Below are 17,243 nucleotides of genomic sequence, written 5' to 3'. Positions count from 1 at the left end.
TCCAAATGACCACTAGATGGCAGCAAATAGATACAGAAAACTCCAGCGTTTTGCTGCCATCTAGCGGTAATCCAAATTTTGTGTCCCACCTATGGTAGTTCTAAGACAGTCAAGTCTGTTCGATATTCTGCCTTTGTCAGCTAGATCTAGCAGCACAACCTGCAGCACGCCTTTCTAACCCTGGCTCTGCCTGTTCCAGTAAACTCCCGGCAAACTATTCCCCCTCTTCCCCAGCCCTGACATCCCTTCTGAGAAGAAGGGGGCCAAATGGGGTCCCCCCCCCCGTCCCATTTCGTTTCTAAGCCGCAAAATGGTGGGGACCGAGCCTCAGCCGGAACGACAGAAAAGGAGCCAGCCCTTGTTCGAAGGAGGCCGATTAAAATTCTGAGCAGGCACTCCAGCCGGGACAAACCAGCTGTCCCCTCCCGCCATTTGAAGGTGACGTCATGCTCGGCGGGTGGGGGAGGGGAGACTCCAAATCCGCCTCCTCCCCCTGCCTCACTGCAGGGGCCGGCCTTGGCTAGATCCAGCAAGCGGTAGGCCCCGTCCGCCCCCGCAGCTGCAGCGCGGAGGCGGGGGAGGGAGATTCTGCCGTGCTATCCCCGCCTAGTCGAAGGAAGAAAGGACAGGAGAGCGGATCGCGCCTGCCTGTGGTTCCCCTACCCCTCCCTGGTGGCTCCTAGATCTCTCCGCAAAGCCCCCTCCTCCCCCTCCCCGCCGTAATCCCCCTCCCCGAGACGGCTTCGCAGCCTCACCTGACTACAAAAGAGCGGCTCCCGCTCTGCAGTGTTTACCGCGACCCGGAGATGTCATTCCAGTCCGAGTGTCTTTGAATCCACGCTAGAACACGCCAGGCGCATTCAGCGATAGCTGGCAGCTGGCTAAGGAGGGCGATAGATAGAGAGACAGAGAGAGAGAGAGGGATAGAGGGATAGAGGGATAGATAGAGATGATACAGTAGATGGATAGAGAGAGAGAGAGAAAATCGATCTTTAGAAACTCGCTTGATTTTATACACCCAAGTGAAGCGCTGGAGTGGGGGAACACTGTCCGCGCGGGAGCCTCTTTTAAACGCTGGTAGCACGCGAGTTACACGCCGTCCTTCTGTAGGCATTTACGTGGGACCCAGTGCCGAGAAAGCCCACAGGGCTTCCAACCCCTCGTGCCCGGAATTTCACGGGGCTGGCGTCTTCCGTACACTCGCCTGCGGGGTCGATGGCCGGCGCTTAAGCCAGAGTAAACCTCCTTCTACTCTGGCACGGAGGGAGACAGCGCTTTGCGCTCGCACGAGCCGCTGTTGCCTGCGCTGCGTTATATAACGGGGCGGCGGCACACGCAACCTTTCCGGGTGAGCAAGAGCGCGCATGTTACCGACAGCAATGTGTTCATATACATCAGCATTGGAGAGATGATTATTATTATTATTATTATTATTATTATTATTATTATTATTATTATTATTATTATTATTATTCGCCCCAAGTCCTCACACATAATTCAGACAAAAGAACTTGTTTGCATCTTGGGAACAAGACGCCGAAGCTCAGATCCTAGCCGCCGTGCTGGTGGCTTACCCGCTCCTGCGGGGCAACCCACCGGGGGGCGGACGGAGGGTGGGCGAGAAGTGCGCCCCCTGCAGGTCTGGCTGAAGTCTCGCCTGCCTCCTGGGCAAGAAGAAGGTGGCGCCGCCCTGGACAAGATGGCAGGTGGGCTGGCCAGCGCTTGGCCAACGGGGCAAGCAGTTGGTTGCCGCTCTTTGACGCGCCACGGCCCGTTCAGAGAGGTCATTCAACCTGACAGCTAGGAAGGGGGGGGGCGGGAGAATGGCTCTTCCTCCGATGAATGGTGGAGGAGAAAGAGCAGGCTAAATCCAGTCCGTGAAGCCTATAAATGGCGTTTCTCTCTTCCAAAGGTGCACATTAAAAAAAAAAAAAAATCACTCAGTGTCATCCCCCACGTCAGGGCTGGCTGTGGGCGTGGGGCTATACTTCCTCCGCCCCCTCCTAATGGAGTGAACCATTCCCTGCTCTTCCTTCCCTCCCTTTCTCTCTCTCTCTCTCTCGCTTCCTCTCCAGCCTTCCCTCCAGTTTGGTGTGTGCAAAAAAAGTCTCAGGGCTGCTCGGAACTTGTTGGCAATGCCTGACATACAGAAGCCCCCCACATTTCCCCAAGTCCCACTTTAAGAAAAGAAGAAAGAAAGAAAGAAAGAAAGAAAGAAAGAAAGAAAGAAAGAAAGAAAGAAAGAAGAAAGAAAGAAAGATCTGCAATCGCAAATGGTTGTACTAAATATAGGATGGGACTTAAGTTGAACGGCAGATATATTTCTCTGGTCCTTGCTGTGCAGCTAGGTAAGTGGACTCATACTTTCATGGTGAACATAGTTGGGGTTTTTCTGAGAGTGTCTTCCTCTTCCTCCTTCTCCTCCAGTTCTTCTTCTTCTTCTTCTTCTTCTTCTTCTTCTTCTTCTTCTTCTTCTTCTTCTTCTTCTTCTTCTTCTTCTTCTTCTTCTTCTTCTTCTTCTTCTTCTTCTTCTTCGCGTGCCAAGCAAATGCCCCACACTAATCCGTAATATCTAAATTAACAAGGCTCTGCAATGTAAGAGCTCTTGTTATACAGTTAGGCGATATGACACGCTGAGAGCATTTTTTGGGCTGCTTTTTACCTACATTTGCCTGTTTATTCGAGGTGTCAAAGGTGTGTATATTCTCTGTCGTCTTCCCCCCAAGGACACATTTTTTAACTGGATTGCTTTATCTTCCTCCGCCCGCCTCAACCCCTCGTGCCCGTCTTCCCCTTTACATACATACATCTACACATCAATACATCTATATCTATATCATCTCATATAAAAGATTGCATCACGGCAGAGCACATCGCAACACCCTATTTGTCCGAAGCTAAATTCTCTCCCCCCCCCCCGGAGACATGGGGGAGAGAGCGAGAGAGCAAGAAAGAGCAAATAATGTAGCTCGATTATTAGGGATGTTGCTTTGCGAACAAAAGGAGCAAAAATTATGCCAGTTCAAAGTTTCTGTCTCAACGTGGAGGGGAAGGAAGATCGAAAGGAAGAAACCAAAAGGGAATCAAGCGGATCTCAGGTTCAAATGCTTCAGTTATTCCCTGCCGCTGTCACGAAAAATAGGCATTTAGGGGGAGTTCTGTTGGGGAGTTGGTTTTGTTCCCTTTTTTTTTTTTTTTTTTGCTAAAACGAGCGCGTTTCCCTCTGGCTGACCGGGGCTTAGGATATTCTTGATTTCGTTCTCTGCGCTGACAGCTTCTTTTCGGCTGGAGGGCTGTGCAGTTGTGGCTTGGCAAGAGGCGCTTGGAAGTTCGGACCACTTTCCTATCTGCACTGAGCCTTGTATAGGGGAGATGCGCGTTGTGCGGGGGGGGGGGGGCGGTTGTCGGCAAAAGCCGATGCGGTTGATAGCTTAACAGAAAAGCATGCCCTTCCACGTTTTGTCAAGGGTGCTCGATTTAAAGGACTGCAAGGCACGCACGCACGCACACACACACACGTCCGCACGCAGCCCTTTAGAATGCTACCCCCCACCTCCTCCCCGGAGGTTTCCTGTCCCAAATCTTCAGGTCTCGGGTTTATTTCTCTCAGCAGCTTTTCTCTATACTGACCATCTCTGCAGCGTTTTGGAAGCACAGGAGGGGAGGAGAAGGGGGAGATGCGAGCCTTGTAGACACTTCCTGTTTTCGAAAAGAATAATAAAAATAATGGTCAGGAAACGGTTTGATTTTTCCCATGAAAAAGGGAACCGGGCAAAGAGCAGAATGTATTTGCAGTTCCATCCCAGATCATGTTGGGTGATGATGATGATGATGATGATGATGATGATTTTGATAAAGCTTTAGAATCGCCCCTCTTCCTCCTCCTCCCCAGCTTTGTCCTGTTGTGTTTTAACTGTTGGAATTTCACTTCTGTAGAAGAAATAGGTGCGTTTCTATCCTGAGAAATAGGCGTTGCTGTTTCCCTTGCCTACCTCTCGGCGTTCAGTCTAAGGTTGTATTTGGGAGAGATGCGGTAGTGTGATGACACGTCCTCGAAAGGAAGGCATTCATTTGTCCCTTTATCATTTGCATGCAAGTATCCTCCCGATGTAGGGACTGGGAAGGCTCACACTGGAGATGCACATAATGTGAGGAAAATAGGCATCGGGGCGTCTTGATTTGTGCGTGCGCGTGCGCCAAGATTCCTTACTATCTTTTTGTTTTGTTTTATTATACTTCCAACCGTTATGGAAATAGTGAATAATAAACTTTTCCTGCTGCGTATTTGTTTTTACCCACCTGGATGCGGTTTATTCTAGCCTCATTCTAGACTATTGGCCGTGGAGTTGCTTTCGAAAACAAAAACAGAGCGCCTTTTGCTTTTGGCCTGGACTTCCTTGCACCAGGATGTCTGGAATGGGTCCCGAATGACTGACCTTTCCAAGGAAACAAGGTTGTTGAAAGCGGAGGTAGGAAGGAGGAGAGCGACTGCGGATGCGAAGGCCAGATACCTGCACACCTCCACCTCGCTTTCCCCAGCTACCAGGGTTTAGCACCTCCATAAACATTCACAAAAGAGGAGGGTCAAATCCCGCGTCGGGGCACGCGTGAGTTTGCAACTGCGACCGAGGCTTTGTTGGCTTCCCCTTTTACCATGCGAGGGGGCTGCATGATAATCAAGAGACGCAAAAAGATCCTTTCCGACAGCTGCTAGCAAAGTCCCTGGTGGGGTCCTGCGAAAAAGGCGTCCATTTCAGGCGCGAATGAGTTCGGAGCCCCTCTGGATGTAGCCCCCTTCTATGCAGGCGGTGGCAACGCCGACCAAGCCAGCGGAACAGGTGGGAATAGAGAGGTCCGAGGACTTAGCCCTCCTCCTCTGATGTCCAGCGCTGCCCTTTGCACCAGAGTCTGTACGTGGGAAGCTGGGGAGAAGACACGATCCAGAGGCTTTGAGGAGGAGCCTTCTGCCCAGGCCCCAGCAGAGGAAGGGCCATGTAAAGGCACGAAGTGGGTTTACAAGGAAGGAAGGGAGGGAGGGAGGGAGGGAGGGAGGATGGATCACGGCTTACTCTTGGACTGGTCTCTCGTGTATGTTACTGGTTATATTCGGTATGGCAGCCAATGTCTGCAGTCTCGCCGTGTTTTGAGATGTGGGGGAGTGAGTTAAAAAAAAAAAGAGGGAGGTGGTTACTAAATCGGGTTAACGATGTAATCTGGTGGGGATGAGAGAAGTCAGTGCTGAGCTTTGGTATAATGAGACTATATTTTACTTAACCATTTTAAATACACACACGCATACACCACACATTCCCAAAGGTTTAGTTCGAAAATCTCTAGGATCGAAAAATCCCCTCTCCCAACTGCAAATTCCCTTTCTTCGCCTGCGTTCCTGGGCGGGAAAGGGCTTTCGGATTGCTGCAGAAGGCCGAAGCATATGGACGGGAATAGCTAATGATTTGCTCAGAATCAAGCCAGCGATCACTTAAACCAAGAAGTCGCTAATTCCCTTTCATTTGCTGCAGGATTGATAGGGATAAATTCCCCGTATGCTGCTCTGTATCCATCCACCTGCTCCCAAAACCAGAGAAATTGTAACTAGGGCTGGGTTGGATTGATGTGTGTACATGTGTGTGTTTCAGCAATGTAATCAATTTTCCAACATGCCGGCAAAAATTACCAAACTACCTCTCACTCAGAAATACACACCCAGAGAGAGATATTTTACCACCAGTACATCTCAGATCCATTGCGATCAAATAAGGTTCTGCCATCAGCTTCCAGGGGTTGAGGATAATATGCTGTTTCCAACCTAGTGCCCTCCAGATATATAGGACTCCTATCATTCTGGCTGAGTATGAGGGGTGTAGTCAAACATCTCTAAAGAATTTCAGGTGGGAAGGACTGCCCTAATCTTTGGGGGAGGGATCTTGCATGCTCACAAAATCATGCTTTCTCCAAGGACTTTGATATGAGTTGCACCCAAAAGGAGGTCACATAATCACCTTCCCAGAAAAGGACGTCCTTGTTCCAGCTTCCTGCAGATCTTGCGGTGAGACTAAAGGGCTCATTGTAAGAGGCAGAAGATGAATAGTGGGGAATCAGCATCAATGATGTGTGTGGTGGATAGGGACAGCAGAACAGACAAGGTTGGGTTGGTAGAGAAACTCAGCAGAGGCAAGTGATGTAGAGATTAAATGAGAGGGAGAGCCCAGAGGGTGTTCTTGTCTGTACTTGAGTGGGAGAATCAGGGAAGCGATGGAGGAGGAGGGACCAGAAAACAAGGACTGAGCATGCTTCCAGTATGTCAGTCACTCTTTATATTCCTTTACACATAAGATCCACATATAAGTATCATTTACATGATATCACTTTGTATTACATGCACTACATCACATCTGTAAACTGGTTGGGAGGGGGTACACATTTCTAACTACCAAAATACTCATGGAGCAACATGGGGGGAGCAGCAGGGGCAGGCAGGAGAAGCTTTGATTACAGAAAGAAATGGTAAAAGACAAGACTTCAACACCTGTCTACATTTGATGACTTCCAGATATTTGTCTACATTTGATGACTTCTAGATATTTTCATCACCTTCTATGGACAAATGTATATACACGTCCTGGTTTTGAAATTATCTTTGGAATTTTCGCTCTGCTCTGTAGATTGCCGAAACTATTTAAGAGTCAGTTTTAGCAATCTCAACAATGTGGTTGGCTTTAAAGTTCATTTCAACCATTGATCTCTGTTCAGAAATCAATATAGCATTTCAGAAGTTGCAATTTGCTACATTTTAATGTAATATTATTCAGAAAATGGAACCAAAGAAGTTTTAAATACTTCTTTTCAAAATAATTCAAAACAGATCCTAAGAGGATAACTAATGGTTAAATAGCCAGTTTGAGGGGTGAGAGCCAGTTTGATCTAGTGGTTAAGGCACCAGGCTAGAAAGCAGGAGCGTGTGAGTTCCAGTCCCGCCTTAGGCATGAAAGCCTAAGTGATTTTGGGCCAGTCACTCTCAGCACTTCACAAGGTGGTTGTTGTGGGGAAAATAGGAGGAGGAAGGAGTATTGGGTATGTTCCCCACCTTGAGTTATTTATAAAAATAAGAAAGGCAGGATAAAAAAAAAAAATCTAAAAAAAATAATAATAATAACCCAAAAGAACTGCTGTTGCAACTGTAGTTTTATATTGTTTTCAAGCATTTGTGGGTCACTTAAAGAAGAGCCAAATACAGAGTGCTGTAGACCTACTGTGTTTTAGACCTATTGTATTTCATTTCAAATGCAGCTTATCCAATTACATGTTCTTGAAAGGGTGGTGGTGGTTGTGGGGTGAAGATAGCTACTAGAAGAGCAGATCTTGCTCCTACTGTAGCTTTGATGCAGCTGTGTGAAGGTGAAAGGAAGGTGCAGCTTGATCGCAGCATTTTCTGGAATCAAACTAGGGGTGGGTATCGCATGCTGTTAACTTGTTGGGAGCTGTCCAGCTGATATGGTGCTGATCTGTTCCCCAGCATACCTGGTGCAGGCAGTCAAAGAGGCGAGTAAGTGCGATGCAGTCTTTAAGGGCTTCTCGGATTGTGTGGTCAAGATGGGCCAAAACATTGCCAGCTATCCGCAAGACCTGGATGACAAGAAAAATCTCGAAACAATCTGCCGGTAGGTTCCGTTTTGCTCTTACAGCTGTTTCTGGTTGTGTGTGTGTGTGCGTGTGTGTATGTTAGTATCTATATGGTTGCTCAAAACGATTATTATAAAATTATAATTACTTTGTTAAAGGTTTAAAAACTACATTTTTCTTGGCAAGTCATTTTCTGCTGTAGTTAAATCTAAGCAAAAGGAAAGCAATTATCTTACCAGAGTAGTTCCTTCAGATCACTTTGCTTATACCTTACAAACATAACCCTCAGGAGACTGGATTGCCCCTCCAAGAATAACCATGCTAAGCAGGCAAAATGTTTGATGTAATCTTGGTGCATCCTCGCCATTGTTTGAATCCCCCCCCCCCAAGCTAAACACAGATTAATGGAAATAAAATCTGATAGATTTCAGGGGGATTTGCTTCAAATAGATATGACTTTGTGGGCAGTCTACATCCTATTAAAGACAGTAGAAATTAAAGGTATTTTCACAGATTTAAATTACAATTAGTTGGGCCCATAATGATTAGGGACTTTTTCTGCTAAGGTGATTTTCTTCTTCTTTTCTCTACTCCATTTTTTCTTGACATTTAAAAAATAATAATTAACCAGCTGTATACTATTGATGACCCGGTGCTTACTTCCATCAAAGCATGAATGCCTGAGACAAAGCACTTAACAGCCTCTGAGTTGTCTGACTCCATTTTCTCCATAGGCTTTTCTGCCTAGTTCTCCAGTAAGTTAATGCTATCTATCTGGGTTTACCTCTTTCCCAAATAGCTTTTGGAATGGAATAGGGAAGAATATCTATTGAGATTAACTAGTGAAAGGAATCAACAATGCTTCAATGTGATTCTTAAACACCAACCAAACTTTCTCTGTAATAATAACATGTTTTAATCTAGTTCTAGACCATCCAATAAGTGCAGTTTTCTGGGCAATGTACTTTAATTTGATTTATAATATTAACCAGAATAGTTATGCTGATGTTTTCTTCTCATTTTAAAGAGTTACTATAATAAAGAATGTGGATTCAAACCCAGATCTCCCATTCACCCCACACTTCTTTCAAGGCATTGTATGGACTAGCCATTTAAAAAATGGAGCCATAAATTATTTTGTCTTATGGTGGTGTGTTATGGTGTAATTCTGAAAACCACAAGCCATTTTCTAGCTCTTTTATCACTGATGAAGCTGCTAAGATGGTCAGTAGTTTCCCTAAGGAATTGAGAGAGACCATCTTTCCTGGCCCATCTAAATTCAGAAACCGACTTACCGAGGATTGTTGCTTTTGCTTTACTGATTTCAAAGGCTGCAGTTCTAAATTTGGAAACAGGCTAGCTTGAAACAATCGAATTCAACTCTGTGTAAATATATTAACCCAATCCAATATTTAAATGGAAACTCAATATGCTGCCAGATCTTCCTCATGTTTATTTGGAAGTAAGCCCGTCCAATTTCACCTGGACTTATTTCTGAGACAGATTGTACTGACCTTGGAGCATCCTGCAAATAATCGAATGGAATTTACTTCCAGCACCAAGGCTTCAATCTTAAAAGACATTTAATGGGAATTAAATGCAACTGATTGGATTCATTGGGCCTTACCTATGAGCATATTTGCCCACACACGTTTTTTAGGACAGTTGCTCACATCTCTGTGGTGTGTGAGCTTCACATTGGTAATGAAAATTGACTTGCTTGGAAATAAATTATGTTGGGTGCACTGGAGCAATTTTCTAGGTAAAGATATTGGAAAAACTGGGCGTTGGCCAAATTGCATTCGGATTCTAGTGAATTGTATCAGAGGACGGAAAGGGAAAACCGTTTGGCTTAAAGCAATCTGGGCTGCAGAATCGGGCTGCTCAAAATCTGCCCCAGGTTTCCATGTTAAATCCATTTACTTGGAAGCCAAACCTATTACTATCTCAGTATTTAGAAGCGGGTTACATTAAGACAGTAATAACTTGCTGTGCAAGGTGTGTTCAGTGGCCCTGAAATGCTAAATCGAAATGGTTGACATTACCTTTCCCCATCCCCCGAAAAAAAAATAGTGCGGAAATGCATCTCGCATTCCGTTTTAATGCCTGGCGTTTGTACCAAATCGCTTCTGATAGACACAAAATGATCATTGGGACTGGGCAGCGACATGGCACTGATGTTGAGAAAGGGTGAGAAAAAGGGAGGGGGAAGGAAGAAAATGAAGGGAAGGAAGGAAAGACTCGCGAAGCCTTAACAGAGGCCAGCAACCGCCTACTAATAATACGCACGAAGCAGACACGTTTGCTACAGTGCGTCGAAAGGGGGACGATTTACCCCTCCCCGTTAGATTGGAAAGCTCCGTTGCGTTCCCTAGGGGGGAAATGTCTGCCTGGGATCCTGCTGAAGTAACAACCGGAGACCCACAAGCGACGGGAGGCAGGCTCAGGCGTGGGGCGGGGCGGGGCGGGGCGGAGGAGGCGGAACGGAAGCCTTGCCCTACATTCCGCAATTAGCACCAGGCGCATTCCGCCAGGCCGCCCCCTCCCGCGCGCGCCCCTCCCCCCTTCTCTTCCTCTGATCTCGTGCGCGCGCGCCCGCCCTTGTGCGCGTGTCGAAAGCAGCTCAAGGAAGATTTAGGTTGCCTTCGGGAGACGCAATTACGGCAGAAATACAACAGGAGAGGCGCCCTTTCAGCCTTCTCGCCGTCTCCAGGCCTCATTATTTATTACAAACGCAATCGGCGCTGGACTCCACCAACAGTTCGGCGGGCTCATAAATTACAAGGTGCTGCAGCCCCGCCACGAGTCTATTACAAGCCACCAGGAGTCATGAATGATCATGACCGTGCGCCTGTCGTGACAAGGGGCGAATTGCTGGGGGTGTGCGTTAATTTGAGAGCCAGTTTGGTCTAGTGGTTAAGGCACCAGGCTAGAAAGCAGGAGGCTAGTCCCGCCTTAGGCATGAAAGGCGGCTGGGTGACTACTTTGGGCCTGTCACTCTCTCTCAGCCCAACTCACCTCACAGGGTTGTTGTTGTGGGGAACACAGGAGGAGGGAGGAGGATTAGGTATGTTCGCTGCCTTGAGTTATTTATAAAAATAATAAAGGTGGGATAAAAAATCTAAAAAAATCATTCCTATTTATTAATTATATATATATTAATATATATTAATGTTAATATACTATTAATATATATATTAATATTGTTATCATAACTTGAGTCTGTGATTTAACTATTATTATTTGGAAAGGAGACAAAACAAAACAGCCATTACAGAAATAATGACAAAGTATGCATTCTTTACTATTAATATTGTGTTGCTGTCACTGTTATTACTGAATTCTTGAAATTGGTTACCACTCTGGAACTGAGTGATGGTTATTCTGGGACTTACAAAATTAAATAGCAGTCAATAGAAAGAGCTTCCATTATTCATAATGATGCACCAGTGAGCAATCAAGACCTCGGGCCACCTCAAACATTTAAAGATCAGGAAAGCACTCTGCACATGCCCAAGGACACAACTGCAGTATTGTTAGCATTATACAGGGCTGGTCCTCTCATTAGATAGAGTGAGGTGTTCACTTTAGGTCATGGGTATGGGAAATGAGGGAAGGGAAAGTCATACAAGGCAAAATAGTGAGAACTGCCACGTTTTTCCACTGTTGAAGTTTTAGTTGCCAATTCATTTGGATTCTCTGTACAAAATGGGGAGGTGCTCAGAACACCAAAATAAGTGAAGCTCAGACCTATCTAAACCACTTTTAGAACTGAAAGCATGTTCCAAGACTAACTCATGGTGAATTCAAAGTAAACTCAAACTCATGAACTGATTCACACCTAAGATGCCCTGCCATTCACATGCCTTGCAAAGTCTACATGTTGCTTTTGTGCACAAGAGACATTGATCAGTTAAAACAGATGACATCTTTCACACCAGCATCCAATGAAACGTAAAATGTAATAGTCCTAAAAGAAAGGCAACAGCCTGGTTAAATCTTCATAACCATGCATCATCAAGGGAACTAAAATGAAGGCCCTAAAGTGATTGTTTTCTGCAGCAGGCCAACTATAATCAGCCAAAGATGCTCCACACCAAATTACAGACAGAAGAGTGCAACTCCCAGTCCCTGCAGCTGTTTCATTTGGCAGCTTCTTGATCCTAAAGTCCCAGGCTTGGAAGTAAATCTCTCTGGCTTAACACTGGCTTCCAAGTAAGTGTACTTAGGCTCACTGTTCAGATGGCATGTTCCATCAACAGGAAAGAAACTACCACAGCTGAGTGAAGAAATAACCAGGATGGGCTAGGAGAGACAGAATAGGTAGCACCGCTATACAGTAGATGCATCGAAACAGCTGGAGGAACAATTAGATGATAATGCCAATCATGTCTCATCATTGGCCTTGGTGGCCAAGATACATGGATTTGTCTAGCCCTGCTTAAATTCTCATAAAATATGTCTAAGTGAACTTTACAATACAGATCTTGCCAGATCTATATATATATAGTGATATTATATATTAAACACCAGAATCCTTCCAAGTACTGTCTCTACTCCTGATTGTTTTCATAAAATGGACCGATCATTTTCCGTGGAGCCATGCAACCAGTAGCAGCCAGACAACTGAACCGAAAGTTTAGGATTGCCTGTAATTACTTTCAACAGGGTTGAATCTTATTGTGGAAGTATCATCCAAGTAGCTTTACTTGATTCAGTGCCATTCCACCTCACTTAACTTTGTTTGAATATGCCCTTATAATTTTGTTTGTATGAAACACTTCAGGATGGCACTGTTTTTCACTTTAGAAGAAACTCCTTGTTATTTATTTATGTGTTTGCTTTAAAGGATTGCATATTTGTATCATTTCCCCCTGAAAATGTTTGAGAGCTGTTTGTTTGAAGGGAGGGGAACCTATCCTTGGGGACTGTTTTATTTGTATACTTTTCTTCCACCTGCTGCACTCCTTTCACTTTTCCCAGTTCTTTTACAAGGAATTGTTTTAGGAATCTGGTGCATTTGGTGCAATCTACTTCATTAATGTACTACAGATAGGTTTATTTTCTTGTTCAAGATGCCACCCTTTAATTAAGCAAATTTCCACCCTCAAGTTTTAATTATATACCAAGGTCCAATTAACTGTCCTTCCTCTTTAAACATATACTTTAAAGTTCACAGATTCTCCTTGGAACTGGCTGCATTTATTTATAATTTTATTTCTAATCTACTTGATAATGTAATTTTCTGGGCAAATTAAAAAGCTATTAAACAAAAAGGGTAAAACCAGTAGAAGATACAATAAAACAGTATTAGGAAAATAAATATATGAAAGTCATGATCCTACATTATGTAGGAACATCAGATTATAAATTAAACCATCAAAGTCTAAAATATGTGAAAAGCTAATTAAGTTTTTGAGCCAGAGTTCTGTTCTAAGCACTTGTTTTCAGGATTAAGTGGTAGCATCAAAATCTGTAAAGCAATAAGGAAACAATAAATTATTTATATCTCCAGTTATTTACCCTCTTTCCTCTAAGAAAAGTTAAATGGTTCCTAAATCCTACTCTTGCTTCACAATGGCTGAATTTGCAGATATTTTCCCATGATTTTCTTAACCATGGTTTAATGAGTAAGCAATATTTTCTTGGTTTGCCCAACACACTGATCCCTAAATTACTGCATAGACACAGGTGGGGTTTGTACAACACCCACCATAAAACGTGGCTCACTCATTTGTGGTTTCATATATCATGGAAATTGATCAGATAAAATATTTTGAAGCAATTTAATCTGAAAGTTAGTGTCTATAATAAGGAAGTGAGTTTCATGTTTGAATGGGGATTTGAACCTGATCACTGAGTTTTCCAGCACCCTAACTATTACCTGGCACTAGAGGTGTAATTAAGACATCCTTTGTGTCAGGTTCATGAGGGTCCCTGTCACTAGTTCTGTTAACTCAAAATATCAAAGACAGTATATAAAAGGTCTCTTTGAACACATGCAGCTTTCTCTTGCAGCTGAGTTATCACAACTCTTCCCCACTCCACTCACATTTTGCATTACAGCTCAGGGGAAGAATATTATTAAGCTGCACATTTCTAAGCACTTTCCATTTTATTTTAATTTTGCAGTGAGGAAAAAAAAACATGTTGGGACATGTGCCAAGTTATTTTCTATCATAGTATGACTGCATTGCCTCCCAGGAGGTTCAAAAGAGGCAAGATGGTACATGGGACGTCTGCCCTGTTGTTGCCTTAACAGCTGTTGGATGGTTCTCCAAGGCATCCCCCATTCAGCAGCGTCTTATACCAGAAAGTCATTTTCTCAGCCAATACCTTTAAGTGAATGCCAGATAAAAAGATCTCTTTGGAAATGGGGTGGTGGTGGCTAGATGACTCTTGATCTAAGCTAGAAAGTTAGAGGTTTTTGAAAACGAACTGGTGGCATCTGAGGTAGCCTTCCCCAACCCTCTGCTTTTAAGATGTACCAAATTATCACACTCATCATATCCAGTCCACATCAGTCAGAAAAGGACTGGGTGTACCTATCATGGCAAGCCATAACATGGTTTGCTTTTGGCTTAGTGTGGTGAACTAATCTAGTCACTATAATGTATTAAATAAAATAGATCATCATTTACATTATGTGTGACTACAATTTAAAGCCTACTGGAATGGATGATCCAATGCTTGACTCAGTGTCTGAGTTTACATATCATGTAAGCCAACATGTTGGCTTAGCACATTATTTGGCTTAGCAAGTTGTGTGAATTCAACCATTATAGTTTATTTTTTTAACAATGCTTATAATAAACCATGGTTTAGTACAATAAGTGAATTCAGCCAGTAAGATACACTTCTGTGCATTCCTATAGGGCTGCCATCCAATTACCTACATGCCAATAGTCTGGGGTTGGGGTACAGATGATGGATTAGGACTGGGAAATCCAAGTTCAAGTCCACCCTCAGCTCCTAGAAGCTCCTTGGGTGCTTTTTGGTGGGTCACTCTTACTCAACCCCACCTATGTCACAAGGTTGTTCTTGTTTGAAAAATCATAGGAGAGACTACTACGTACATTGCCTTGAGCTCCTAGAGGAAATACAGTATATATTTTTCCAACAAAATAAATAAATTTGACTATTCATCAATTTTAGTCTCAGTTAGATTGGCTTATAATTTTTCTGAAGTAAGAAAGATCATGTTTTTCAATTATGCATAGATGTGTCCCTAGCAGATATCTTGGAAGGAATATTCTTCATGTATGCCAGTATAGGGAGAATTTAAAAAAAAAACCTTTGCAATCTGAAAATTATTTGACGTATCTCAGTAATTATTCAGTATGGGGGAGGGGACACTATGGTCCAAGCTGATGCCCTGAAGATGTACTGATTGCAACCCCAAGCAGTGGGGCTGATGGAGAGGGATGACAAGAGATATCTTCCACAGACCTAGAGACTCCAGGTTAGGAAAGAGTAAGACCCAGTGCTGGCAAGATTTCAGGAAAACAGTCTGATGAGTCCTCAGTCAGGAGTATTGGCTAACTCCTGGAGTGGGGGGTGGGGAATGGACCTTGTACTGAGGGTGAGGAAATCAAATTGAACATTCTGGGCAAAGGCCTCTCTGACTGTCTGGAAGCCAGAGCCAGAAACACCTGTCCTGCCCTCTTTGGTTGCCCCCTCCTGCCCGGCAAAATTTCCTTTTCCTGCTGGGGCTGGAAGGAGGATTGCCAGCATTCCCCATCAACACCTGTCCTGTATCTTTTCCTCCTTATTCAGGTACTGGGATGACTTCCACTCCTGCACCCTCACAGCTCTTACGGATTGTCAGGAAGGGCTGACAGATGTCTGGGAAAAACTGAAAGAGAAATCCAAAAAGCTCGACTACGAAGGCAACCTGTTTGTCCTCTGCGGCAAAACCAACGGAGCAGCCTCGTCCGTCGTAGCCTCTGCCTCCCCGGTGCTGCTGGTGGCTCTTTCCGCTGCGCTGGCGACTTGCATCTCCATGTAGAAGGCCCATCACGTCAACAGCACGCCGTCCACACGACACAGAATTCCCCAGCTCCTCCAGCCCACCTTTCCCTCCGCCGCCGTTTCTCTCTTTCTCCAGGAACTGGATTTACAGAGGAAATGTCTCTGTCCCTTGGCTTGGAGTGGAGGGGGGGAGCCTTCCCCCCAAAGAAGGGGGGAAACGCCTGTTGTGAAGTCTCCGTGATGCTGATGATCCCAACATCCATCTTGGGGAAGGGCTGGGGGGAAAAGAGAGAGAAACGGAAGCCATCGCGACCAGCTCGGTCTCTCGCTCGCTCTCTCTCTTTCTCTCTCTTTCTCTTTCTCTCGTCTCCTCTCGTTTCTTTTGCGTTCTGATGATTTGCCAAATGGTCCCCAACGGTGAGCAAGCAACAGCCAAACTCGGACCTCAGCTTTAGTCCTCTCTTCAGATTAAGGTCAACTCAAGCCCTCTTTTTCGTGTGTGCGTGTGTGCGTGCGTGCGTGGGTGCACCAAGAATCTCAGGAACGGCTTCCAGCCACCACCGATTACTAATAAAGCGTTAATAGGTAATAAAAATAATAGTAATAATAGTAATAAAATAATACTATTAATAACACTACTCACGGCAACGAAAGAGGAGCTAATTTCTCCCCCGCCCGGGGAGTGCAAGCCTCTCCTGGAAGGATGAATTGAGCGAGGGGGCTGAAAGGGGGAAGCGCTACCGGAAATGGAGCCACCTAAGCCGGAGCACGTGGGTTGAGCGGCTTTCTAGGGGAATGAACTCACCGGCGTTCGATCGTCTCGCCTCGGAAACTCTCGTTTTACTGATTTGTTTTTTTTTCAATATCACCCCCCCCCCCGTCATTTCACTTCAAAGAACCAAGACTCCCTCCTCAATGGGTGGCGGGGGAGGGAGGAGGAAGAAAGAATTAAAAACGGGGGCAGAAAGTGGAAAAACCAAATGTGGTTTAGCTCAAAGAAATGCCCCATGGAATGCTGCTAAGTTTGTGGAGAGTTGAGCTTAACCATCAAGGCATCCTTCAAGTCTTCACTGCCTCTTTCCGTTTTATTCTCTATCTTTTTTTAAGAGTTGTCCCTCTTGTTTTATAGGTGTTTCACCATTATTGGCTATCCAACAGATCACAGGGGGGAAAGGGAAGAAACGTATATGTTAACGTTACAAAAATAATAACAAGTGAACACACAACCTAAAGGTTCTGCGGGAGGGAAATATTAAAAGAACCTTGATTTTAAAAGAAAAACAAATGTAATTTAAGAAAGTTTATTATAAAGTCAATGCAGCAAAAAATTAACATAAAAGATTTGCTACAAAGTATAGAAAAAAGGTATAAAATAAAATTATTGTTTGAAATGAGGATGTAGTTTTATTTTCTGGAAAAGGTGTTATATTCATACAATATGCAATGCGGATGTCTCTCTGAGTACAGAAAAGAGCAATTTTCAAACAAACTGGCAATGTGGGAGGCTCATCTGAACGGTGCCTCTCCTGAAATGGCCTCGCTTTATTGGGGATGACGTAGAATCCATCGATTTGGGGAAAGCGGGAACGAATGAAGCACGTTTTGAGCCAGTTCGGTCACTCGAAATCGGCGAACTCTAGAGGATTTCA

The 17,243-nt window shown here is 44.5% G+C and overlaps 1 protein-coding gene across 2 annotated transcripts; it reads left to right on the top strand.

The window, feature by feature from the left end:
• Window positions 1-2,029: 2,029 nt before the first annotated feature.
• NRN1 (neuritin 1) lies at window positions 2,030-16,988 on the top strand. 2 transcript variants are annotated; one of them, XM_088130837.1, is made up of 4 exons: window positions 2,030-2,348; window positions 7,517-7,661; window positions 11,686-11,838; window positions 15,400-16,988. In XM_088130837.1, exons 1-4 carry the CDS (start codon window positions 2,294-2,296, stop codon window positions 15,629-15,631), a joined length of 585 nt encoding a protein of 194 aa, XP_087986963.1. In that variant the 5' UTR covers window positions 2,030-2,293; the 3' UTR covers window positions 15,632-16,988. The 2 variants fall into 2 exon arrangements, with proteins under 2 accessions (XP_087986963.1, XP_087986964.1); XM_088130838.1 differs by lacking the exon at window positions 11,686-11,838 and having other exon boundaries at window positions 2,045-2,348.
• Window positions 16,989-17,243: the final 255 nt, after the last annotated feature.

Source organism: Python bivittatus, unplaced genomic scaffold, assembly GCF_059951505.1.
Source record: "Python bivittatus isolate LINGU-HERP-01145 unplaced genomic scaffold, Pbiv_v1 ctg000840_np1212, whole genome shotgun sequence".
Classification (NCBI taxonomy): domain Eukaryota; kingdom Metazoa; phylum Chordata; class Lepidosauria; order Squamata; family Pythonidae; genus Python; species Python bivittatus.
Note: the sequence above shows the minus strand (reverse complement) of the source record. Positions and strands in the feature narration are given on the sequence as shown.